The following is a 27,922-nucleotide window of genomic DNA, read 5'->3' on the forward strand; positions in this document are numbered from 1 at the left end:
CAGCAACAGTAAACACAAGGTGTTGACAATGATAAAAAAATATAAGGCTCTGTATGTGAATGCACATAGCATTCATAACAAGGTAGAGGAACAGATAGTGCACATTGAAGTAAATCAATATGATATAATAGCCATTACAGAGACATGGTTGCAAGATAACAATGGTTGGGTCCTGAATATTGAGGGGGAAACAGCATTCAAGAAGAATAGGAAGTTAGATAAAGGTGAAGGGGTTGCACTGTTAATCAAGGATGGCATTGGTGCAATAGTTAGAGATGACCTTGGTTCAGGAGATCAGGATGTAGAATCGGTTTGGGTGACAATGAGGAATAGTCAGGGAAAGAAGTCACGAGTAGGAGTTGTGCACTGGCCACCGAGCAATAATGACAATGTAGGGTTAAGTATACAAGAATAAATTTTGGGTGCTTGTGATAAAGGGATGGAAATAATAATGGGGATTTTATTCAACATATAAACTGGAAAAATGAGATTGGTTATAGCAGCCTGGACAAGGAGTTCATAGAAACTATCTCAAAAGCATTCTTCGAGCAGAACATTCTGGAACCTGGTTATATTAGATTTGGTATTGTGTAATTTGACAGGATTAATTAATGACCTCAGAGTAAAGGCACCTCGAGGTAGCAGCAACCACAATATGACTGAATTTTGCAGCCAGTTTGAAATTGAGAGGAGTGGGTCTAAGACTAATATTTTAAACTTAAATAAGGACAATTATGTGGGCATGAAAGCTGAGCTAGCTGAATTGAACTGGGTTACTAGGCTAGGAGATAAGTCAATAGAGAAGTAGTAGCAGACATTGAAGGCTATATTTCTGAATGCTCAAAGGAAGTATATTCCGACAGTAAAGTAAAATTCTAAGGGGAGGAGCCACCATCCATTGTTCACTAAAGAAGTTAAGGATAGCCTCAACCTTAAGGAAAAAGCATATAATTGTGCAAAGGTGAGGGGCAGGTCAGATGATTGGTCAGAATATAATGAATGGCCGAGAATGACTGAAAGGTTAATCAGGGGAAAATAAATTAGATTATGACAGCAAACTAGCTAGAAATGTAAAAACGGATAGCAAGAGTTTCCATAGGTATTTAAAAAGGAAAAGTGTAAGTAAAGTGAGTGTTGGTCCTTTAGAGAATGAGAATGGGGAGTAAAAGGTCGATAATAAGGAAATTGTGGTTGAAATGAACAATTATTTGGCTTCTGTCTTCACTAGAGGATACACAAAATATTTCAGTAATAGCAGTTAATCAGGAGGTGGAAGGAAGAGAGGAACTTGGTGAAGTTACAATCACCAGGGAAGTGGTACTGAGTAAACTGATGGAGCTGCTGGCTGACAAGTCTCTGGGTCCTGATGGGCTTCATCCTCAGGTCCTTAAAGTTATGGCTGCTGAAATAGTTGACTCGTTGTTAATTTTTCAAGGTTCGCTAGATTCTAGAAAGGTTCCATCAGACTGGAAAGTAGTAAATATAACCCTTCTATTCAAGAAGGTGGAGAGGCAGAAATTGGGTAACTCTCGGATAGTTAGCTTGACCCCTGATTCAGGGAAGGCATTAGAATTGATCAGTAAGGAGGCTATAGCTGGGCATTTAGAAAAACACAAGGTCATTGGAAATGTTCAGCATGGCTATGTGAAAGGAAAATCATGGTTAATCAAAGTATTAGAGTTCTTTCAAGGAGGAAAATGCACTGGGGATAAAGGAGAGCCCATTGACATACAGTATTTGGTTTTCAAGAAGGCCTTTGTCAAGGTGCCACATGAAAGGTTATTGTGCAAAGCAGGAGTTCATGGTGTAGTGGGTAACTTAATTAGCATGGATAGAAGATTGGCTGGCTGACAGAAAACATTCTGATCGGGAGGATGTGATAAGTGGAGTAACACAGGGGTCTGTGCTGGGCCCACAACTTTTTACAGTTTATATCCATGACCTAGATGAGGGGAGCAATGGCATGGCAGTTAAATTTGCAGATGACACACAGATCGGTAGGAAAGTGTGTTGTGAAGAGGACAGAAGGAGGTTGCAGACCTTGATAGATGGTTGAGTGAGTGGTCAGAAATCTGGCAGATGAAGTGTAATGTGAAAAAATGTGAAGTTGTTCACTTTGTCTGGAAGATTAAAAAAACAAAGTATTACTTAAATGGAGAACAACTGCATAATTCCGAGGTGCAGAGGGATCTAGGTGTTCTGGTGCATGAGTCATGAAAAGTTAGTATGCAGGTACAGCAAGTCATCAAGAAGGAAAATGGAATACTATCCTTTATCATGAGAGGAATTGAAAATAAATGGAAGAATGTTATGCTTCAGTTATACAGGGCATTGGTGTGACCACATCTTGAATACTGCGTGCAGTTTTAGTCTCCATATTTCAGGAAGGAAGTAAATGTGTTAGAGGCGTTTCACAGGAGGTTTATTAGATTGATACCTGGAATGAGTGGGTTGTCTTATGAGGAAAGGTTGGACAGACTGGGCTTTTCTTCACTGGAGCTTAGAAGAGTGAGGGGAGAAATTAGAAATTAGAACATTACAGCGCAGTACAGGCCCTTCGGCCCTCGATGTTGCGCCGACCTGTGAAACCATCTGACCTACACTATTCCATTTTCATCCATATGTCTATCCAATGACCACTTAAATGCCCTTAAAGTTGGCGAATCTACTACTGCTGCAGGCAGGGCGTTCCACGCCCCTACTACTCTCTGAGTAAAGAAACTACCTCTCACATCTGTCCTATATCTATCACCCCTCAACTTGAAGCTATGTCCCCTCGTGTTTGCCATCACCATCCGAGGAAAAAGACGCTCACTATCCACCCTATCTAACCCTCTGATTATCTTGTATGTCTCTATTAAGTCACCTCTCCTCCTCCTTCTCTCCAACGAAAACAACCTCAAGTCCCTCAGCCTTTCCTTGTAAGACCTTCCCTCCATACCAGGCAACATCCTAGTAAATCTCCTCTGCACCCTTTCCATAGCTTCCACATCCTTCCTATAATGCGGTGACCAGAACTGCACGCAATACTCCAGGTGTGGTCTCACCAGAGTTTTGTACAGCTGCAGCATGACCTCGTGGCTCCGAAACTCGATCCCCCTACTAATAAAAGCTAACACACCATATGCCTTCTTAACAGCCCTATTAACCTGGGTAGCAACCTTCAGGGATTTATGCACCTGGACACCAAGATCTCTCTGTTCATCTACTCTACCAAGAATCTTCCCATTAGTCCAGAACTCTGCATTCCTGTCACTCCTTCCAAAGTGAATCACCTCACACTTTTCCGCATTAAACTCCATTTGCCATCTCTCAGCCCAGCTCTGCAGCCCATCTATGTCCCTCTGTACCCTACAACATCCTTCGGCACTATCCACAACTCCACCGACCTTAGTGTCATCTGCAAATTTACTAACCCACCCTTCTACACACTCTTCCAGGTCATTTATAAAAATGACAAACAGCAGTGGCCCCAAAACAGATCCTTGCGGTACACAACTAGTAACTAAACTCCAGGATGAACATTTGCCATCAACCACCACCCTCTGTCTTCTTTCAGCTAGCCAATTTCTGATCCAAAGCTCTAAATCACCTTCAACCCCATACTTCCGTATTTTCTGCAATAGCCTACCGTGGGGAACCTTATCAAACGCCTTACTGAAATCCATATACACCACATCCACTGCTTTACCCTCATCCACCTGTTTGGTCACCTTCTCGAAAAACTCAATAAGGTTTGTGAGGCACGACCTACCCGTCACAAAACCGTGCTGACTATCTCTAATGAACTTATTCTTTCAAGATGATTATAAATCCTGTCTCTTATAACCTTTTCCAACATTTTACCCACAACCGAAATAAGGCTCACAGGTCTATAATTACCAGGGCTGTCTCTACTCCCCTTCTTGAACAAGGGGACAACATTTGCTATCCTCCAGTCTTCCGGCACTATTCCTGTCGACAATGACGACATAAAGATCAAGGACAAAGGCTCTGCAATCTCCTCCCTAGCTTCCCAGAGAATCCTAGGATAAATCCCATCTGGCCCAGGGGACTTATCTATTTTCACACTTTCCAAAATTGATAACACCTCCTCCTTGTGAACCTCAATCCCATCTAGCCTAGTAGCCTGAATCTCAGTATTCTCAACAACATTTTCTTTCTCTGCTGTAAATACTGACGCAAAATATTCATTTGACACTTCCCCTATCTCCTCTGATTCCACACACAACTTCCCACTGCTATCCTTGATTGGCCCTAATCTAACTCTAGTCATTCTTTTATTCCTGATATACCTATAGAAAGCCTTAGGGTTTTCCCTGATCCTATCCACCAATGACTTCTCATGTCCTCTCCTTGCTCTTCTTCGCTCTCCCTTTAGATCCTTCCTGGCTAGCTTGTAACTCTCAAGCGCCCTAACTGAGCCTTCACGTCTCATCCTAACATAAGCCGCCTTCTTCCTCTTGACAAGCGCTTCAACTTCTTTAGTAAACCACGGCTCCCTCGCTCGACAACTTCCTCCCTGCCTCACAGGTACATACTTATCAAGGACACACAGTAGCTGCTCCTTGAATAAGCTCCACATTTCGATTGTTCCCATCCCCTGCAGTGTCCTTCCCCATCCTACGCATCCTAAATCTTGCCTAATCGCATCATAATTTCCTTTCCCCCAGCTATATTTCTTGCCCTGCGGTATATACCTGCCCCTGCCCATCGCTAAGGTAAACCTAACCGAATTGTGATCACTATCACCAAAGTGCTCACCTACATCTAAATCTAACACCTGGCCGGGTTCATTTCCCAGTACCAAATCCAATGTGGCATCGCCCCTGGTTGGCCTGTCTACATACTGTGTCAGAAAACCCTCCTGCACACACTGGACAAACACTGACCCATCTAAAGTACTCGAACTATAGTATTTCCAGTCGATATTTGGAAAGTTAAAGTCCCCCATAACAACTACCCTGTTACTCTCGCCCCTGTCGAGAATCATCTTCACTATCCTTTCCTCTACATCTCTGGAACTATTCGGAGGTCTATAAAAGACTCCCAACAGGGTAACCTCACCTCTCCTGTTTCTAACCTCGGCCCATACTACCTCAGTAGACGAGTCCTCAAACGTCCTTTCTGTCGCTGTAATACTCTCCTTGATTAACAATGCCACACCCCCCCCCTCTTTTACCATCTTCTCTGTTCTTACTGAAACATCTAAATCCCGGAATCTGCAACATCCATTCCTGCCCCTGCTCTACCCATGTCTCCAAAATGGCCACTACATCGAGATCCCAGGTACCAACCCATGCTGCAAGCTCACCCACCTTATTCCGGATGCTCCTGGCGTTGAAATAGACACACTTTAAACCAGGTTCTTGCTTGCCAGTGCCCTCTTGCGTCCTTGTAACCATATCCCTGACCTCACTACTCTCAACATCCTGTACACTGGCACTACAATTTAGGTTCCCATCCCCCTGCTGAATTAGTTTAAACCCCCCCGAAGAGCACGAGCAAATCTCCCCCCCAGGATATAGGTACCCCTCTGGTTCAGGTGCCGACCATCCTGTTTGTAGAGGTCCCACCTACCCCAGAAAGAGCCCCAATTATCCAGGAAACCAAAACCCTCCCTCCTGCACCATCCCAGCAGCCATGTGTTCAACTCCTCTCTCTCCCTATTCCTCGCTTCGCTATCACGTGGCACGGGCAACAACCCAGAAATAACAACTCTGTTTGTTCTCGCTCTAAGCTTCCACCCTAGCTCCCTGAATTTCTGCCTTAAATCCCCATCTCTCTTTCTACCTATGTCGTTGGTGCATATGTGGACCACGACTTGGGGCTGCTCCCCCTCCCCCTTAAGGATCCCAAAAACACGATCCGAGACATCACGAACCCTGGCACCTGGGAGGCAACATACCAACCGTGAGTCTCTCACGTTCCCACAGAACCTCCTATCTGTTCCCCTAACTATGGAATCCCCAATGACTAATGTTCTGCTCCTCTTCCCCTTTCCCTTCTGAGCAACAGGGACAGACTCTGTGCCAGATAACTGGAGACTTGATTGAAGTGTATAACATCGTGAATGGTCTTGACAAGTGGATGGGGAAAGGATGTTTCCTCTTGTGGATGAGTTCAAAACTCGGGGGTGCTGTTTTCGAATTAGGGGTCGCCATTTTAGGACAGAGATGAGATTTTTTTCTCTCTGAGGGTTGTGCAACTTTGGAATTCTCTGCCTCAGAAGGTGGTGGAGGTGGGGTAATTGAATATTTTTAAGGCAGGGGTAGATAGATTCTTGTTAGGCAAGGGAATCAAAGATTATCAGGCATAGATGGGAGTGTGGAATTCAACTCAGAAATTGATCAGCCATGAACAAATTGAGTAGCGGAGCAAGCTCGAGCGGCTGAATGGTCTACTTCTGCTAATTCAGCAGGACTGGGAGACTGTTTGTAATATGCACTGTAAAGCAGGAACTGGTCCCAGAACATGGAGTGAGCCAGAGGAAAGGGAGAGGTCTTTCTCGGGCACTGTCTGGACAGAGAGAGAGAGAGACAGAATATGATGAACTCCCTTTTCAAAATCATTGCTGATTTCTCTCTCCAAACTGTAATGAACGTTCCTGGTTTGGATTCAATATCTCACTGTTTGTTGTTGTTGGATAGTGAGGTGGGTGGCAGAGTGGCACAGTGGCTAGCACTGCAGCCTCACAGCTCCAGTGACATTGGTCTGGGGCTTCGTACTGCTTGTGTGGATTTTGCAAATTTTCCCTGTGACTGCATGGGTTTCCGCTGGGTGCTCTGGTTTCCTTCCACATGCCAAAGACTTGCAAGTTGATAGGTAAATTAGCCATTGTATAAAAAAAAATGCCCCTGGTGTAGGGATGTTATAGGAGAATAGTGGGGACGTGAGAGGTAGAAATGGGATTAATATAGATTGGTATAAATGGGTGGTTGGTGGTCAGGAAGGACTCGATGGGCTGAAGGGCCTGTTTAGGTACTGTATCTCTTGATGAATGGCGGAATAAAAATGGCTGAATAATGTAGACACGGCAGATTTTCAATGACTGTCAATTGCAGGATCAGGAGAGGAGATTAAGGACACTTTTTTAAACAGTTATTACTTCTTGTCTATTGAACAATTGGACATGGAAATAGAACTCTGGCTTGTGCAAATATCACTTCTCCATTGAGTCGTCTGAGTCATTGAGCACTGCGGGGCATGGGTTGTTTCTGAATGTCACAAAATTGCTGTAAAACTGCTCCAAATACCTGGGAAACAGAAGCAGAGTACTGCAGTACTGCAGTGGACTCAGACACTGACACTGCTTATGTGTGAACTTTCCTTTTGTGATTGTTCAGAATGATTATTATTGAAAATATTACATTGATCACTTTTGTGTCTTCTCACTCACCTGTTCTTCAAGTGTAAGAGTTACCTTTTTTTTCTGCCAGGTAAACACTCGAAGGAACCAGAAGGAAAGGCATGACTCATCAATAGATGGAAAAGTACCTCCAGCTCGTTCCAACACATATTAGGTACAGTATCAGTCACAAAGCACAGTGACACAGTCAGGTCATCATTTCCACTGTAACAAACAAAAGAAGTAGTCAGACCCACACTGATCCCAAAGAGACACATTATCAATCCAATAGTCAAACAGAGCATCGAGATAGTATTTGTTTCTATTTCTCTGCAACTGACTGATAGATACATGATTCACAGTCCAAAAACACACACATTATCTGATTTAAATACACTGTGTCGCCTTGGCTACAATTCAAATACCAAATCTTAAACAGAACAGACAAAATGTACCTGATTGAAAGCTACAGAATGAATCCCAATAACATACCCCACAATATAAACTGAGCTACAAATTACACATCAGTGTAAACATATCACTAAGGGTCAGACAAAAACATACAGGATTAGTTCATTTACTACAAATTGATGGAATTTAACATTACATGTCAGGTCATACTCTAAAATTGAAAGATTGTCATTCACAATTGCTTTTGCAGAGATACAAATTGGATAAAAAGCCACAACTCACAAACAGGAATTGAATAAAACCTACAGCAATAAAACATTGTTAATCCATATTTTAAATTAAACACAAGTAAACACATATTGATACATTAACGTGTGAAACAAAGAGTTGTCACCACAATGCCTGAGATACATATGAAGTACCGGATATTCCAAAATTCTGTAGACTCTGGAGCAGTTCGTACAGATTGGAGGGTGGAAAATGTTCAGGTCAATTCAGGGGATTGCCCCCCTTTTTGTATTTATGTTCTACCCATATGGCCTCATTTGAGGAATGTTCGAAGATATCATCCCTCCTTATACAGTAATTGACTCCTTGATCAACTGTGCACTGCCACCTTCTATTTTATACGCTCTCCTGTCATGCCTGAAGATTCTTTCTTTCTTTTCTTTTGGGCCTCCTTATCTCGAGAGACAATGGATGCGCGCCTGGAGGTGGTCAGTGGTTTGTGAAGCAGCGCCTGGAGTGGCTATAAAGGCCAATTCTGGAGTGACAGGCTCTTCCACAGGTGCTGCAGAGAAATTTGTTTGTTGGGGCTGTTGCACAGTTGGCTCTCCCCTTGCGCCTCTGTCTTTTTTCCTGCCAACTACTAAGTCTCTTCGACTCGCCACAATTTAGCCCTGTCTTTATGGCTGACGCCAGCTCTGGCGAATGCTGGCAACTGACTCCCACTACTTGTGATCAATGTCACACGATTTCATGTCGCGTTTGCAGACGTCTTTATAACGGAGACATGGACGGCCGGTGGGTCTGATACCAGTGGCGAGCTCGCTGTACAATGTGTCTTTGGGGATCCTGCCATCTTCCATGCGGCTCACATGGCCAAGCCATCTCAAGCGCCGCTGACTCAGTAGTGTGTATAAGCTGGGGGTGTTGGCCGCTTCAAGGACTTCTGTGTTGGAGATATAGTCCTGCCACCTGATGCCAAGTATTCTCCGAAGGCAGCGAAGATAGAATGAATTGAGACGTCGCTCTTGGCTGGCATACGTTGTCCAGGCCTCGCTGCCGTAGAGCAAGGTACTGAGGACACAGGCCTGATACACTCGGACTTTTGTGTTCCGTGTCAATGCGCCATTTTCCCACACTCTCTTGGCAGTCTGGACATAGCAGTGGAAGCCTTACCCATGCGCTTGTTGATTTCTGCATCTAGAGACAGGTTACTGGTGATAGTTGAGCCTAGGTAGGTGAACTCTTGAACCACTTCCAGAGCGTGGTCGCCAATATTGATGGATGGAGCATTACTGACATCCTGCCCCATGATGTTCGTTTTCTTGAGGCTGATGGTTAGGCCAAATTCATTGCAGGCAGACGCAAACCTGTCGATGAGACTCTGCAGGCATTCTTCAGTGTGAGATGTTAAAGCAGCATCGTCAGCAAAGAGGAGTTCTCTGATGAGGACTTTCCGTACTTTGGACTTCGCTCTTAGACGGGCAAGGTTGAACAACCTGCCCCCTGATCTTGTGTGGAGGAAAATTCCTTCTTCAGAGGATTTGAATGCATGTGAAAGCAGCAGGGAGAAGAAAATCCCAAAAAGTGTGGGTGCGAGAACACAGCCCTGTTTCACACCACTCAGGATAGGAAAGGGCTCTGATGAGGAGCCACCATGTTGAATTGTGCCTTTCATATTGTCATGGAATGAGGTGATGATACTTAGTAGCTTTGGTGGACATCCGATCTTTTCTAGTAGTCTGAAGAGACCACGTCTGCTGACGAGGTCAAAGGCTTTGGTGAGATCAATGAAAGCAATGTAGAGGGGCATCTGTTGTTCACGGCATTTCTCCTGTATCTGACGAAGGGAGAACAGCATGTCAATAGTCGATCTCTCTGCACGAAAGCCACACTGTGCCTCAGGGTAGACGCGCTCGGCCAGCTTCTGGAGCCTGTTCAGAGCGACTCGAGCAAAGACTTTCCCCACTATGCTGAGCAGGGAGATTCCACGGTAGTTGTTGCAGTCACCGCGGTCACCTTTGTTTTTATAGAGGGTGATGATGTTGGCATCGCGCATGTCCTGGGGTACTGCTCCCTCGTCCCAGCACAGGCATAGCAGTTCATGTAGTGCTGAGAGTATAGCAGGCTTGGCACTCTTGATTATTTCAGGGGTAATGCTGTCCTTCCCAGGGGCTTTTCCGCTGGCTAGGGAATCAATGGCATCACTGAGTTCCGATTTGGTTGGCTGTATGTCCAGCTCATCCATGACTGGTAGAGGCTGGGCTGCATTGAGGGCAGTCTCAGTGACAGCATTCTCCCTGGAGTACAGTTCTAGGTAGTGCTCAACCCAGCGGTCCATCTGTTTGCGTTGGTCAGTGATTATGTCCCCCGATTTAGATTTGAGGGGGGTGATCTTCTTGATGGTTGGCCCAAGAGCTCTCTTCATGCCATCATACATTCCTCTGATGTTTCCGGTGTCTGAGGCCAGCTGAATATGACTGCATAGGTGTTGCCAGTAGTCATTTGCGCAACGCCTAGCTGTTCTTTGTGCAGTACTTCTGGCTGCTTTAAGTGCTGCGGATGTTAAATCGCTGGGGGCTTTCTTGTAGTTCAAAAGTGCAATGCGCTTAGCGGCTATGACAGGTTCCAGCTCTTCATTATGAGATTGAAACCAGTCTGCATTTCTCTTTGCACTTTTGCCGTAGGTGGTCAAAGCTGACTCATAGATGGCGTCTCTGATGTGGGCCCACTTGGTCTCAGCATCCCCTGTGGGAGTGTTTTGAAGGGCTGTTACAAGTGAATTTAGAAATTTTTGTAACAGCTGTGGGTGAGAAATTCTGCTCGTGTTGATGCGCGGGTGGCCCTTCTGCTTGGAATGATGCAACTTCTTTGGTCTGAGTCTAACCTTGCTGCACACCAGGGAGTGGTCGGTGTCGCAGTCCGCACTGTGGAAGCTGCGTGTGATTTGAACACTGTTTAAGGCGGCTCGCCTTGTGACAATGAGGTCTAGCTGGTGCCAACGACGTGATCTTGGGTGCCTCCATGAAACCTGGTGACAGGGTTTAGTGTGAAAGAACGAGTTGGTGATGCAGAGGTTATGATAGGTACACAACTCAAGCAGTCTCTGCCCGTTCTCATTCATCCTTCCAACGCCATTGCGCCCAAGGCAGGAGGGCCATGAGTCATGGTCGGCCCCAACCCTGGCATTAAAGTCCCCCAGCAGGAATAGGTGTTCGGTGTTGGGGATGCTGCTAATGATGTTATGGAGTTGTTCATAGAACTGGTCTTTAGCTTCAGGTGCGGAGCAGAGTGTTGGAGCATAGATGCTGAGTAGGTGTACTGGACCAGAGGTGGTGAGCAGTCGGATGGACAGTATGCGTTCCGAGCCATTTGAGGGAGGCTCTATCATGCTGAGCAAGGAGTTTCTGATGGCGAAGCCCACTCCATGCTGTCTTGGTTCTTCGGGATCCCTGCCCTGCCAGAAGAAGGTGTAGTCTTGCTCTGCTAGAGAGCCACTCGCGGGGAGGCGAGTCTCCTGAAGTGCTGCAATGTCCACATTGAATCTACTGAGCTCGTTGTTAATGATGGCGGTCTTCCGAGAATCGTTGATTTGTGTAAGGTCTTCCGACAGGCCAGGACACATAGTTCTGACGTTCCAGCTTGCAAAGCGAAGGGCTGGTACCTTCTTTCCTTTTTTCATGTTGTTTGGTGCGGTGTATCAGTCCACCTTTCGGGCAATGACCCTGAGCTCCAAGCACCCATTGAAGCAGGCAGACTGTGGCGGGACAGAACCTTATTGACCGGGGGCTGCCCGGTTTGAGGCGGGCGGTAGCTGTCCAGTGAGGTGCAATGACCTCTCCCACCGACAAAGGCAACCCGTGGCGCCCAGTTTCTACGCCAATTTATCTGGACTTATAACCCGTGACTGCTGCCTTCCGTGTTGTTTTAGTCGCTGTGAGGCAACTATGGAGTGACCTCTCCATGGCGCATGCCTGGGCAAATTTATGGAGGTTGAGAGTTGCCCAGTCGTCAAAACCCCCCTCTCGGCCTTTCTGGTGGGGTCCAAAGGAGTGCAGGACACGACGTTTGGCACCAGTATGGCTGCAGGAACTGCCGGAAACATGCCAAAGGTGACACATGACCGCCTACGGGGTTCCGCTCCGGATTTTCTGTTAGGGTTTACTCCCTTAGCCTTGGTCTCTCCCGAGACGCCCACAAGGCAGTGGGGTTGTTGGGGCCCCTACACAGGTGTAGGATGGTGCCGGTGGGAGGAGGGGATGCAAGGGGGAGGGGTAGAGGGAGGGGGTGGGGGGGGGGATGCAGGGGAAGGGGGTGCGGGGTGAAGATGGTGCGAGGGGGGGGCGGGCTGGGACGGGGTTGTGAGGGGGTGAGCTGAGAGGGTGGAGCAGGGAAGGGGACGGGGGTGGGGGGTGGTGGAAGGGGGGTAAAGGGGGGGGGGAGGGGGGGTGGAATCTGGTGCAGGTAATAAGCCATTTCCTCAGTGCCCACCATCGACGTCCGGAAAGCTCATCCACGTCCTTCGGGAGGTGAAGCATCATTTGGCAGACTTAGAGGTGATTACATTTGCTAAGGGTTTTTTTTTTGCAGTGGTTTAAATAAAGGCATGCAGCATTGCCGACAGTGCGCTGCAGATGCTCTCCGAGCCATCTCCCGCGGGCGCTTTGAAGTTGCGGCCGGCGGGGCCGTTCGTGGATGTTTTGGGTGTTCGGGGCACCTTTTCACAGGACTTCTCTCGGGTCCCGCAGCTCCTTCTTCACCTCAATGGACTTACCGCATGCCGTGGCTGCAGACACTCTGGACTGTGAAGACAGCAGGATCGGAGATTGAAGTATCGGCAGCTGTGCTCGTCAGTTACATCCGGATCAATTTCATTGAGAAAACAAAGAGCAGGTGTGGCTGGGGGAGGGCAGTGGGCCCAGGTAACATACACTAAACTAACTGTTAACTTTTAGATAGGGCTAAAATGAACTGATTTAAAGAGCCAGGGGAATTTAAACAGTTTAAGAGGGCAGATTGGGGGAGAAAACGTTAGGGATGGGAGCAGATGGCCATGGATAGAGTTGAACAGCAAGGGAGCTTCCTAGGGAGCTTCCAGCCCAGGAGCCATCTTGAACAAGATGAAGATTCTATACCGTGGAATATTGAGCTACCAGTCCTGCCCTTCCCTCAACCATGTCTCCGTGAAAACAATAATATTATATTTCCATTTGTTAATAAATGGCCTCAATTCATCTGCCTTACTAGTAATATTCCTTGTGTTAAAATAGATGCAATCCAGCCTTGCATTGTTAGCTTGTGTCTTAACATGTCTGCCTTTTCTCTGCCTTCCAGACTGACTCAGTTTCTCTTCTATATTTGACTGTGCATCAGCCCTTACTGTACATCCCCTCTGTATCCCACCCCCTTGCCAAATTAGTTTGCAACCACCACCCACCCCCCTCCCCCAAAAGCACGTGCAAACCTCCCAGCAAGGCTGTTGGTCCCGATCCAGTTCAGGTGCAATCTGTCCAACTTGTACAATTCCCACCTTGGCCAGAAACAGACCCAGTGATCCAGGAAATTAAAGCCCTCCCTCCTGCACTATCTCTTCAGCCACACATTCATCTGCTCTAGCCTCCTATTCATATACTCACCTGCACGTGGCAGCGGGGGTAATCCAGCGATTACAACCTTTGCGGACCCCTTTTCTTTAATCTGCTACCTTGCTTTTGAAGTTCATGTTGCATGACCTCATCCCTCTTTGTACCTGTCAGTTTCTGGTATGGAATAAAGATCTTTACTCTGTACCTGCTAGTTGCTGGCAAGTGATTGTGGCATCAATTTATATCTGTCAGAGTGTGATGTTACTTCAGATTTTACTCTTCAGCTGTCAGTTTCTGACATGTGAATATGGATTTTCCTCATTCTGGTCACTTACTGCAATGTCAGTCACTCCTTTATTCTGTGCCTGTCAGTTTCAGGTCTGGAAGAAAGATTTTTTTCATTACCTTTTATAATCTGGCAAGTGAATGTGAGATCACCCTGTTTCTGTCAGTTTGTGACATATTACTGTGACTTTTACTCTTCACTTGTCAGTTTCTGATACGTGAATGTGTATTTTATTCTGGGTACCTGTCAGATACTAAAATGCATGTATTCTATTCTGTTCTTGTTTGTTACTTGTAATTAATTGGAGTGTTTACTCTTGATCTGTCAGTCTCTGGAATGTGAATGTGGCTCTTACTCTGTGTCTGTCTGTATTGGATTTGCCAGCAAGTGTTTTTCTTTCCTTTCTGTTCCTGATATGTGAATGTGAATTTTACTATGTACCTCTCAGTTACTGGTATGTGATTGTGGTTTTATTCTGTCTCCATGAGCCTATGATTAATGATTGCAGCTTGTGACCAAGGCATGTCAGTATCTTGTTTGCACATGCCCATTCTTATGTGCATGTTGCTTTATGGGAAATGACTATAGGATTTAATCTTTTTTCTGCCATATTACTTCTATGGCTCCAAGGGCTGGTCAGAGACTGGGAATTCTATGATGAGCAACTCATGTCCTAACTTAGTTTAGTTCAGAGATACAGCACTGAAACAGGCCCTTCGGCCCACCGAGTCTGTGCCAACCATCAACCACCCATTTATACTAATCCGACACTAATTCCATGTTCCTACCACATCCCCACCTGTCCCTATATTTCCCTACCACCTACCTATACTAGGGGCAATTTATAATGGCCAATTTACCTATCAACCTGCAAGTCATTGGCATGTGGGAGGAAACTGGAGCACCCGGAGAAAACCCACGCAGACACAGGGAGAACTTCCCAAAGTCTTTCCACCACCTACAAGCCACATGTCAGAATTCTGATGGATTACTGTCCACTTGCTTGGTTGAATGCAGCTCTAAAAACACTGAAGAAGTTTGATACCATCCAGGACAAATCAGCAGCCTTGATTATCTTACCATTCACCAGGTTATGTATTTACTCCCTCCACCCACCAGTGCACAGTGTATCCCATCTAAACGATGTACTGCATCAACCTGAGGAAGTACCGTACAACAGCACCTTCCAAACCCATGACATCTGCTACTGACTGGAACATGGGCAGCAAGCTTATAAGAACATTACCACCTGCAATTTCATCTCTAGTTTGCACAACATCCTGACTTCAAAAATATAACACCATTCCTTCATCATCACTCAGCCCAAATTCTGGAACTCCCACTTTTATGAATGACATTCATTCTGTAGCTGTTCATCAATGGTACAGTCTGAGTGTAGAACTTATTCTGCATCTGCCACTCTGAAAGACAGGATCTGTTTGTTTATATTTAAGGAACAATGAAGGATCTCTTACACACCTAGATCTGTCTAAGTATCTGTCCCTCTTTGTATGGTATGTGTGTGAGGGATTCATTCTTTATCTCAGAATGTGGAATGTGACTATATTTATCTCTGTCACTTACTGATATGTGCATGTGCACTTTTCACTCTATCTGCCAGCTTCTGATGTGAGTGGATTTTTTTCTGCTCCTGTCATTTACTGATGAATTGAACGGTGGTTTTGGTTTGAATCGCTCACTTTCTGTTACGTGAATATGAGTATTCCTTCGTACTTGTCAATTACTGGTATTGAAGTAAGATCTTTAAACTGCACCTAATACAAAGCAAAATGCTGTTAATGCTGGAATTTGGAAATAAAAGCAGAAAATTCTGTAAATACACAGCAGGACTGCCAGCATCTGTGGAGACAGAAACAGAATTAGCCTTTCAGGTCAATGACCTTTCATCAGAAAGGTCTGTCCTGATCAAAGGTCATTGACCTGAAATGTGAACGGAATTTCTCTCTCCACAGGTGCTGCCAGACTTGCAGAGTATTTCCAGCATTTTCCATTTTCATTTACACTGTACATGGAGATGTACATGTTCTGGCAAGTGAATGTGGGATCAATATTTAACCTTTCAGTTCTGATACGCAAATGAGGATTTTACCCAACATGTTGTCAGTTCCTGCAGTGCAATTATCTGATTGATTCTGTAACTTTATGATTGTGGTAATTGATTGTGGGTTTGACCCTACATCTACCAGTCTCTGTAATGTGAATGTGACTATTACTCTGTATTTATCTGTGTACAATTTGTGAGTGTTTGTTTTCCTCTCCGTGTCTGTTTCTGACATGTAAATGTGGATTTTGCTATGTACCTCAGTTACTTTATGTGTATGTGCTTTATTCTGTTTCTGTCCATCTGTTGTGAGTGTAATATTTTCCCTGCACCTATCAGCATCACACTTCTTTGTATGGCCATTATTCTGCACTTGTTGGTTTATGGGAGTGCTTGAATTACTCTTTCCCTCTCATTCCCTGATATGCTACTGTAAATGTTCCTCTTCACTTGTCAGATTTCACTCTGTGATAATGTTGTTTCACTGTCTGTCTCCGTCTGGTATGCTATTGTAAGATTTACTGTGTGCCCATCAGCTTCTGGTATTTAATTATGGCGTTCACATTGTAACATTCAATTTCATCTGTGTGAATCTGCTTCTACCTTGAACTGACAGTTTCTATTCTGTGAGTGTACATTTACAAGTGCACTTGTTAATTTCTGCTAAACAACTGTTTGTTTTACTCTGTGCATGTCAGTTGCTGCAATGGAAAGATGGGAAAGGTTTTTAATTCTGAAAATGGCTATTACTGATAAGTGAGTGTGGGTTTTACTCTGTAACCCTCATTCTCTGGTATTTGAGTTTGTGTCTTTTTCTTCCGGTTAGCTGTTACACTCACTTCTCTGAAGTAAACCTCCTTTGAACCGCCTCCAACAGATTTACTTCCTTCCTTCAAGAAGGAGACCAAAACTGCACACAGTATTCCAGATGTGGTCTCACCAATGACCTGTATAACTGAAGTATAACAGGCTTATTGTCATTTTCAATTCCTCTCATAATACTGGATAACATTCCATTTGCCTTCTTTATGTCTTGCTGTAACTGCACACTAACTTTTTTGACTCATGCACTAGAACACCTAGATCCCTCTGCACCCCAGAATTCTGCAGTCACGCTACACTGATGTATCTTTTGATCTTCCTGACAAAGTGAACAACTTCACATTTTCTCACATTGCACATCATCTGCCAGATTTCTGCCCTGTCACTCAACCTATCTATATCAATCTGCAACCTCCTTATGTCCTCTTCACAACATCCTTTTCTACCTATCTTTGTTTCATCTGCAAATTTAGCTGCCATGCCATCGCTCCCCTCATCTAAATCATTGATATAAATTGTAAAAAGTGGAGATCAGAGCACACGTCACATCCTGCCAAACAGAAAAGGACCCATTTATGCATTCTCTGTTTTCTGCCAGCCAGTCAATCTTCTATCCATGCCAATATGTTACCTGCTACGCCATGAGCTCATACATTGCACAATAACCTTTTATGTGGCACCTTGTCAAATACCTTCTGGAAATCCAAGTACTTTATGTCAAAGGATTCCCCTTTATCCACACCGCATGTTAGTCCTTCAAAGAACTTCAATAAATCAGTTAAACATGATTTCCTCTTCACAAAACCATGCTGAATATTCTGGATGACCTTGTGTTTTTCTAAATGCCCAGCTATAGCCTCCTCATTGAGCAATTCTACCACCTTCCTGATCACAGGGGTTAAGCTATAGGGGTCTATAGTTACCCTGATGAAGGGTCACTGACCTGAAATGTTAACTCTGCATCTCTCTCCACAGATGCTGCCAGACCTGCTGAGTATTTCCCACATTTATTGTTTTTATTTCAAATTTCCAGCATCTGCAGTATTTTGCTTTAAGATTACTATAGTTACCCTTTCTCTGCCTCCCTTCCTTCTCGAATAGAGGGGTTATATTTTCTACAGTCCAATCTGAAGCAACCTTTCCCGAATCTTACGAATTTTGAAAAATTAACACCCACAAATCTATTACTTGCGTAGCCACCATTTTGAAACTCCGAGGATGAAGCCCATCAGGACCCAGGGACTTGTCAGCCCACAGCTCCATCAGTTTACTCAGTACCACTTCCCTGGTGATTGTAATTTCAACAAGTTCCTCTCTTCCATCCACCTCTTGATTTACAGCTATTACGGGAATGATTTTTGTCTCCGCTATTGTTAAGACAGAAGGAATTTTTTTATTCATTTCTTCTGCCATTTTCTTATTACCAAACTTTAACTCCCAATTTTCATTCCATAGAGGACCAAAACTCAATTTACTTAAACTTTTCCTTTTCAAATACCTGCAGAAACCCTTGCTATCCGTTTTTACATTTCGACCTAGCTTACTCCCATGCTCTAATTTCTTTTCTCCTGATTAACCTTTGGTCAGAATATATAGAATGACACAGAATGACTCAATCATCGGACCTGCCACTCATCTTTGCACAATTCTCTGCCTTTTCATTCAGGTTGATGCCTTCCTTAACTTCTTTAATCAACCATGGATTGGGGTTCCTCCCCTTGGAATTATTCTTTATAGTAGGGATATACATATTTTAAGTACTCTGAAATATCCACTTAAATGTCTGCCACTGCTTCTCTATTGAACTATCTCCTGGCCCAGTAACCCAGTACACATCAGCTAGCTCAGCTTTCCTGTCCACATAACATCCCTTATTTAAGTTTACAATACTAGTCTTTGACACACTCCTCTCACTTTTAAACTGGATGCAAACTTCAGTCACATTGTGATCATTGCTACCAAGAGGTGCCTTTATCTGAGATCATTAATTAATCCTTTCAAATTGCACAATACCCAGTCGAAAATAACCTGCTCGCCGGATGGTTCTAGAAGATGCTGCTCGAAGAAACGATCTCGAAAGCATTCTATGAACTCCTCATACAGGCTTCTATTACCAATCTGATTTTTTCCAGTTTATATGTTGACTAAAATCACCCATGATTATTTCCATCCCTTTATCACAAGCACCCATTAGTTATTCTTGAATACTTCATCCTACATTGTGATTACTGTCTGGGGGCCTGTCGACGACTCCCACGAGTGCCTTTTTCCCTGACTATTCCTCATCTCCATCCAAACCGATTCTACATCCTGATCTCCTGAACCAAGGTCAGGTCTAACTATTGCAACAATATGATCCTTGATTAACAGTGCCACCCCTCCACCTTTACCTTGCTTCCTATTCTTCTTGAATGTTATATATCCATCAATATTGAGGACCCAATCCTTGTCATCCTGCAACCATGTCTCCATAATGGCCGTGAGATCATATTTATTTACTTCAACATGTGCTATCAGTTCCTCTACTTTGTTATGAACGCTATGTGCATTCACATAAAGAGCCTTTGGTTTTACCTTTTTGTTATCTTTGTCACATCTAGTGTTGACTGTCGGTCTGCTCTTAGGTTTTTTTTCTCTTTGCCCCTTCCTGCCATTCACTGGCCTTCATTTCCCCTGTTACTATTGTGTTCTTCTGCCCTGACTCTAACCCTTGATTTGTTACATCTACCAAAGCTTGATCCCTCTATCCCTTTGTTTAGATCAAGTACCTCTCTACATCCCTCGTTATATGGGTTTCTCGAACACTGGTCCCAGCTCAGTTCAGGTGTAGACTGTCTGAACGGTACAGCCCCCACTTTCCATAGTACTGGTGCCAGTGCCCCACAAACGGAACCTGACTTCTCCCACTCCGGTCTTGGCGGGTGTAAGTTTCACTGTATATCTCTCAATCCCTAGTCTACAATTTACCTCTGTCAGTTTTGGATTTTGAGTCTGGCTTTATCTGTACCTGTCACTTTGTTTTATGTGAGAAACATCTTATTCAGTACCTTTCAGCTTCTTGTGTGTAAAAGTATCTGTGTTGTACTTTGTCCCCATCAGTATATGGTATGTGAGTGTGGGTTTGACACAAAATATTACATTCTTGGGTGTATGAGTGGGTGTTCACACTTTATCTTTGATTGTCTAGGAGCCAATTTAAGGTTTGACTTGTGCCCTTAAATGTCTCATGTGTAGCTGAGGCTTTTAACCTCTCTCTGTCACTGTCTGGTATAAGAGTAAGAGTAAGAGTTTCAGTCTGGTTTTTGAGTGTGCATTTTCATCCATGTGTCTATCCAATGTCCACTTAAATGCCCTTAAAGTTGGCGAATCTACTACTGCTGCAGGCAGGGCGTTCCACGCCCTTACTACTCTCTGAGTAAAGAAACTACCTCTCACATCTGTCCGATATCTATCACCCCTCAACTTGAAGCTATGTCCCCTCGTGTTTGCCATCACCATCCGAGGAAAAAGACGCTCACTAGCCACCCTATCTAACCCTCTGATTATCTTATATGTCTCTATTAAGTCACCTCTCCTCCTCCTTCTCTCCAACGAAAACAACATCAAGTCCCTCAGCCTTTCCTCGTAAGACCTTCCCTCCATACCAGGCAACATCCTAGTAAATCTCCTCTGCACCCTTTCCATAGCTTCCACATCCTTCCTATAATGCGGTGACCAGAACTGCACGCAATACTCCAGGTGCGGTCTCACCAGAGTTTTGTACAGCTGCAGCATGACCTCGTGGCTCCGAAACTCGACCCCCCTACTAATAAAAGCTAACACACCACATGCCTTCTTAACAGCCCTATTAACCTGGTTAGCAACCTTCAGGGATTTAGAGCATGCGCTCTAAAGGTTAGCAATAATCAGCGGTGTGGGCGGGGCTATGCCGCGCATGCGCTTCTTTCGGCAACGTTGTGAAATTCAATAAAATCAATTGGAACTTTATCCAGTTCAGTTTTTCACATTTTGAGCAATGAAACCGGGGATGTGGGTAAGATAGTGATGTTTCCCTTCTGGGAGATTACCCCTTTGTGAAGTTCAATTTGAGTTTATTCTCTGCAGTATGCTTGCTGTCCTTCAGCCCGGCTTCTCAAAGCAATCCTCTGAGGGAGTCGGTGTGTTTGCTGGGATCGCGCAGGAGTTAATATCTGACAATAACAGTCCTACATTCATGTCAGCAGATTTAAACTGTCGGTCACTGAGAGTCATAGCGAACGGTTTGAGCTGAAAGATTGCAGAGAGCTCAACAGGGCAGAAACAAGTTACATTTGGGACATTGTGTGCCTCACTTTCGGACACGTCCTCGGAATGTGAGATTAATAATGTGGCTGCCTGTTGCACCATATCAGTGAGAGATGAGTTTGTATCGTCGCTCTCCCCTGGCGGAACTTTCGAGATGAAACAAATCTTACAGTTCAGCCTACAACTCAATAATTACAGGCTCAGTCGTGGGCAAAATATTGGAATCCATTCAGAGAGACAGGATAAACTGTCACTTAGAAAGACAAAGATTAATCAAGCATAGTCAGCGTGGATTTGTGAAGGGAAGATCTCGTCTGACCAACTTGATCCAATTTCTTGAAGAAGTAACAAGGAAGTTGTTTGATGGCACTGTAGTTGATGCGGTCTAGATGGATTTTAGCAAGGATTTTGACAAGGTCCCACATGGCAGACTGGTTAAAAAAAATAAAATCCCGCGTGATCCAGGAAAATGCAGGAAGCTGGATGCAAATTAGGTTTAGTGACAGGCAATAAATGGTAATTGTTAACGGGTGTTTTTGCGATTGGAGGGCTGTTTCCATTGGCGTTCCGCTTGGCTCAGGACTGGGCCGCCTGCTCATTGTGGTATATATTAATGATTTGAACGTAAATGTACGGAACATGAATAAGAAGCTTACAGATGACATAAAAATTGGTCGTGTGATAGAAAACGAGGAGGATTGCTGTAGGCTGCAGGAAGATGTTGATGGTCTGGACATATGAGCAAAAAAAAGGCAAATGGAATTCAACCCGGATAAGTGTGAGGCGATGCATTTTGGGAGGTCAAACAAGGCAAAGGAATACACGATTAATGGGAATATACTGAGTTGTGTAGAGAATGTGAGGGACCTTGGAGTAAATGACCACTGACCCAGAAGGTAGCAGGACAGGTCGACAAGGTGGTTAAGAAGGCATATGGAATCCTTCCCTTTATTAGCTGAGGTATAGAATATAATAGCAGGAAGGTTATCCTGGAAATATATCAACCATTGGTTAGGCTACAAATTGAGTACTGTGTGCAGTTCTCGTCACCTCATTATAGAAATGATGTAATTGCATTATAGAGGGTACAGAGGAGATTTACGAGGACATTTTCGGGACCTAAAAATGCAGCTATGAGGAAAGATTGGGTGGGCTGGGATGTTCTCCTTGGAACAGAGAAGGGTAGATCTGATTGAAATATATTACATTTTGAGAGGCCTGGATAGAGTGGAGGTCAATGGCCCATTTACCTTCATAGAGAGTGACTCGGGGGTAAAGAGTTAAAGTGCTTGGTAGAAAGATTAGAGGGGAAATAAGGGAAAGTTTTCCTCACCTAGTAATGCAAAACTGGGCATCCATGAGGGTCTGTGGGCCATTCGGATTAATGTATACAGTACTGGTCTCCTTATTTAAGGAAGGGTGTAAATGCGTTGGAGGCAGTACAGAGAAGGTTTACTCGGCTAATGCCTGGAATGGACGGGCTGTCTTAAGAGGAAATATTGGACAAGCAAAGCTTGTATCCACTGGAACTTAGAGTAAGATGTGACTTGATTGAAACATATAATATCCTGAGGGGTCTTGACAGGGTGGATGTGGAAAGGATGTTTCCCCTTGTGGGAGAATCTCTAACAAGGGGTCACTGTTTAGAAATAAGGGGTCGCACATTTAAGACAGAGATGAGGAGATTTTTTTTCTCAGAGGGTCGTGAGACTTGGGAATTCTCTTCCTCAGAAGGCGAAGGAAGCAGAGACTTTGAATATTTTTCAGGTCCAGGTAAATAGATTCTTGACAAGAAAGGGTGTGTAGAAAACCGGGTCGAGCTGGAAATGTGGAGTAATCAGTTCAGAAATAAACTTATTGAATGGCAGAGCAGGCTCGAAGGGCCGAGTGGCCTACTCCTGCTCCTAATTCGTATGTTCGTATAAGATGAGCGAGGTACCAACAGCAGCAGAATTGTACTCAACCCCAATCTTTAAGCTCATGGCCCGGCATATCCCTCACTCTACAATTAACATCAAACCAGGAGACCAAACGTGATTCAATGAAGAGTGCAGCAGGGCATGCCAGAAGCAGCACCAGGCATACCTCAAAACGAGGTCTCAACCTGGTGAAGCTACAACACAGGATTCCTTACATGTCAAACTGCGTATGCAGCATCCGATAGACAGAGCCAAGCGATTTCATAACCAATGGATCAGATCTAAGTGCAGCAGTCCTGTCACATCCAGCCGTGAATGGTGGTAGACAACTAAACAACTAACTGGAGGAGGTGGCTCCACAAATATCCCCATCTTCAATGATGAGGGAGCCCAGCACATCAGTGCAAAAGATAACGTTGAAACTTTTACAAAAATCTTCGCTAGAAGTGCCGAGCTAATGATTCATCTCAGACTATTCCTGGAGGCCCCAGCATCACAGATGGCAGACTTCAGCCAATTCGAATCACTCCGTGTGACATCAAGTAACGACTAAAGGTGCTGGATACTGCCAAGGCTCTGGGTTCTGACAATGTTCTCCAATAGTACTGAAGACCTGTGCTCCAGAACTTGCTGCGCCCAAGGCCAATCTGTTCCAGTACAGCTACAACACTGACATGTACCTAGAAATGTGGAATATTCCCCAGGTATGTCTTGGACACCAAAAGCAGGACAAGTCCAAGCTGGCTAATTAGACCCCATCAGTCTACTCTCAATCATCAATAAAGTGATGGAAGGTGTCATCAACAGTGCCATCAAACAGCAGTTGCTCAGTAATAACCTGGTCAGTGACGCTCAGTTTGTGTTCCGCCAGTGCCACTCAGCTCCTGAACACATTACAGCCTTGGTTCAAACATGGGCAAAAGAGCTGAACTCAAGAGTGAGAAGAAAGTGACTGCCCTTGACATCAAGGCAGCATTTGACCAAGTATGGCATCAAGGAACCCGAGCAAAACTGAGGTCAATGGGAATCAGTGGGAAAACTCTCTGCTGGTTGGAGTCATACCTAGTGCAAAGGAAGATGGTTGTGGTTGTTCGAAGTCAATCATCTCAGCTCCAGGACATCACTGCAGGAGTTTGTCAGTGTAGTGTCCGAGGCCTAATCATCTTCAGCTGCTTCATCAATGACTTTCCTTCAATCATAAGGTCAGAAGTGGGATGTTCACTGATGATTGAACAAGTTTCAGCATGATTCGTGACTCCTCAGCTACTGACGCAGTCTGTGTAGAAATGCAGCAAGACTTGGACAATATCCAGGCTTGTGCTGATAAGTGGCAAGTAACATTCACGCCACACAAGTGCCAGGCAACTACCATCACCAACAAGAGGGAATCTAACCATCTCCACTTAACATTCAATGGCAATTAGCATCGCTGAATCCCCCACTATCAATATCCTAGGTTCTACCATTGACCTGAAACTGAACTGGAGTAGCCATATAAATACCGTGGCTACAAGAGCAGATCAGAGGTTAGGAATCCTGCGACGAGCAAATAACCTGCTGACTCCCCAAAGCTTGTCCACCATTTACAAGGCGGGAGTCAGGAGTGTGATGGAATACTCTCCACTTGCCTGGATGCGTTCAGATCCAACAACACTCAAGAAGCTTGACACCATCCTGGACAAAGCAGCCCACTTGATTGCCACCCCATGCACAAACATTCACTCCCTCCACCACCGACACACAGTAGCAGCAATGCGTACCATCCACATGATGTACTGCAGCAACACACCAAGGCTTTTTAGACAGCACCTTGCAAACCCGCGAACACTACCAACTAAAAGCACAAGGGTAGTAGATGCATGGGACCACCATCACCTGCCAGTTCCCCTCCAAATCACACATCATCCTGACTTCGAACTATATTGCCATTCCTTCACTGTCGCTATGTCAAAATTCTGGAACACCCTTCCTAACAACACTATGATTGTACCTACCTCACATAGAGTGTAGCGGTTCAAGAAGCCATCTCACCACAACCTCCTCAAGGGCAGTTATGGATGGGCAATAAATGCTGGCCAAGCCAGCAACACCCACATCATATGAATGAATAAATCAAACAGGGTGGTGGTGGTCTGGAACTCACTGCCTGAAAGGGTAGTTGAAGTATAAACCTTCAAATCATTCAAAAGAAGTCTGGAGATGCATCTCAAGTGCCGTAATCTGCCGGGTTACGGACCAAATGCTGGCAGGTGGGATTAGAATGGGTGGAAATTTTTTCGGCTGGCACAGATACGATGGGTCAAGTGGTTCCTTTCTGTGCCATAAACGTTCAATGTTGCTATGATTCTGAGTGAATGTATATCTCTCCTTCTCACCATCACCCAAGCCTCTCGCCCACTCCAGATCTTTCTCTCTCTCTCTCTGCCTTTTTTTCGCTATTGATTCTGTCTCTCTCCCTCTGCCTTTGGTGCTGTATCTATGTTGGCGATACAGTTACTGAGTGTTATGTGTATGCATTCTATTGTAGTACTGATAGTCTCTCTCTCTCTCTCTGATGATACAGGTGAAGGTGAAATACTGTTGTTCAGTGTGATATGGAAACACAGTTGGAAATTATAATAATAAAAGCAAAATACTGCGGATGCTGGAAACCTGAAATAAAAACAAGAAATGCTGAAAATACTCAGCATGTCTGGTAGCATCTGTGGAGGGAGAAGCAGAGTTAACGTTTCGTGACAGTGACCTTTCTTCGAACCCCTTCATCCCTATGTCACCTTCACCTGTATCATCAGAGAGAGAGACACACACAGACAGACATAGAGCGAGTGAGAGACTATCAGTACTACAATAGAATACATACATAAAACACTCACTAACTGTATCGCGAACATAGATACAGCACCAAAGGCAGAGGGAGAGACACAATTCCGAAGAAAGAGTCACTGACCCGAAACGTTAACTCTGCTTCTCTCTCCACAGATGCTGCCAGACCTTTTGGAAATGTAAGACTGATACACTCTCTCTCTCCCTCTCTCACCCCTCTCTCTCTTTCACTCTCCCTCTCTCTGTCCCTCTGTTGCTGTATATTAAAGGGTAATGGTGTTATTGAGTGTGTTCTGGACACGCTGAACAGACGTGCAGCACTGCAACAGTGAACTCTCCTCCGGTGCCGCGGGTGAGACGGTCACTGTCACTTCTCCGCTCGGTACGTTCTAATCTGACGGGGCATTTCTCTGTCTTCAGTCCTGCATCGAAGGACGGAGAGAACCAGCCTGTCACTGCCTGGAACAAAAAAAAACACAGCGTCTGAATGTGGGATTATTCTGTAACTGGACATCTCTCCTTGTTGACAATGGGATGTCTGGGACACCTGGAAAAATATGGATAGACTATAGGAAGAGACAGTCGATAATTTGTATTTTCACCGTCAGGAAACATGTTTATATGTGCGATCAATAACATCAAACCGGACAGTAGTTTGAACACATTCAAAGCTGTGATTTGCTCTTGCCGTCGAACCTAATAAACAGACAACATTCGCAGCGCCAGTCTCAGAGTGTTTAACACTTACTGAGTCGAGAAAATACAAATACCCACCGTGAATCCGCAGCACAGGCCGAGCGGAGGGGAAATCCTGTCCTGGGAACATTAAATTGAGCGAAAAGTTCGGCCTGAGATTGTGTGGATGTGAATATTGTGGAAGAGAGTGTATTAAAGGGGCGGGCGCGTTTGTCTAATGCCACTGTGTTTGTGGGTCTGGTCTCATCGCCAGATTTCCGAGTCCCTCTTGTGTAAAATAACAAGATTTTCCAGTCAAAGAAGCACTTTGCTCCCCTTCTAATCCTCAAAGTGGGAATTCAGTGTTGTTTGTTTGTTGATTTCAAGATTTTAATCGAAAACTATGGAACATGTCAGCGATCGGCTGAGAGAGAGTCATCAGTGCAGCAATGAAACGGGTTTCAGTCGAAAATGGAGTCTTTACTTCAAGTGAAACCTTTGTGACAGCAAACATTCTGATGTCAGAGACAGGAAGGATCTAGCCTGGGACTCTGGAATACCCGAATTTCAGTGGAATTGGAGAGTTTAGGACCAGAGAGAAACACAGAGAGGCAGCAGGAGCCGGGAGCTGACAGCAGGTTGTCTCCGCCCCGTCCGCTCACTGCCGTTAAGTTGCTCAGTGCCGCCACCACCAGCTTCATTTCTCACCCAGTTCTGACTGACAGAGAGACTTTGTGCAGAGTCCTGGACATGACCGATACTGCAGCCGCCGAAACGGCTCCTCCAGCCGCCGCCGCTCAAGTCAAGACTCCCAAGAAGAAGAAGGCGGCTCCCCGGAAGCGGTCAGGCGGTCCCAAGTTGGGCGAGCTGATCCTCAAGACTGTGGCGGAATGCAGTGTCCGCAGTGGGATGTCACTGCAGGCAATAAAGAAGGCTCTGCTTGTTAAAGGTGTCGATGTGGAGAAGGGCAAGTTCCAAATCAAGCAAAGTATCAAGCGGCTTGTGGCGAACGGCTTCCTGGTGCAGACGAAGGGCACGGGGGCCTCCGGCAGCTTCAAAATCGCGAAACAGGAAAAGAAGGGAAATGTGGTGAAGAAGATTAAGACAGGAGCAGCCAAGAGATCTTTAGTGAAGAAAACAGCTGCCAAGAAACTGATAACAAAGAAAACAGCCAAGAAATCCCCAGGGAAGAAAATAGTCGCCAAGAAAGTGAGCAGCAAGAAGACAGCAGCCAAGAAAGTGAGCAGCAAGAAGACAGCAGCCAAGAAAGTGAGCACCAAGAAGGCGGCAACGCCAAAGAAGGCGGTAAAGAAAGCAACGCTTCCAAAAAAATCTCCAGCGAAGAATGCCAAAAAAGCCAAGAGGGCCACGGGCGGAAAGCCGCCCAAGAAAGTCCAATCATCAAGGGGCGGGAAGAAGCCGAAAGCAGCAAAGGCTCAGAAAGCAGCCCCTGGAAAGAAGTGAAACAGCACGGGAAACTTG

The 27,922-nt window shown here is 45.0% G+C and overlaps 1 protein-coding gene and 1 long non-coding RNA gene across 2 annotated transcripts in view; both read left to right on the plus strand.

Moving 5' to 3' along the window:
• The first annotated feature begins 7,451 nt into the window (after positions 1-7,451).
• The window catches only part of LOC137356508 (uncharacterized), a 293,635-nt gene continuing 273,164 nt past the window's right edge, over positions 7,452-27,922 (plus strand). Inside the window, exon 1 of the long non-coding RNA XR_010971093.1 lies at positions 7,452-7,523. This is a non-coding gene — a long non-coding RNA (uncharacterized lncRNA). The remainder of the gene's footprint in view (positions 7,524-27,922) is intronic.
• Positions 27,191-27,904, plus strand: LOC137356490 (histone H1-like). Its single transcript, XM_068022374.1, has 2 exons — positions 27,191-27,529; positions 27,605-27,904. Exons 1-2 carry the CDS (start codon positions 27,191-27,193, stop codon positions 27,902-27,904), a joined length of 639 nt encoding a protein of 212 aa, XP_067878475.1.

The sequence above is a fragment of the Heterodontus francisci genome, chromosome 45, assembly GCF_036365525.1.
Source record: "Heterodontus francisci isolate sHetFra1 chromosome 45, sHetFra1.hap1, whole genome shotgun sequence".
NCBI lineage: Eukaryota > Metazoa > Chordata > Chondrichthyes > Heterodontiformes > Heterodontidae > Heterodontus > Heterodontus francisci.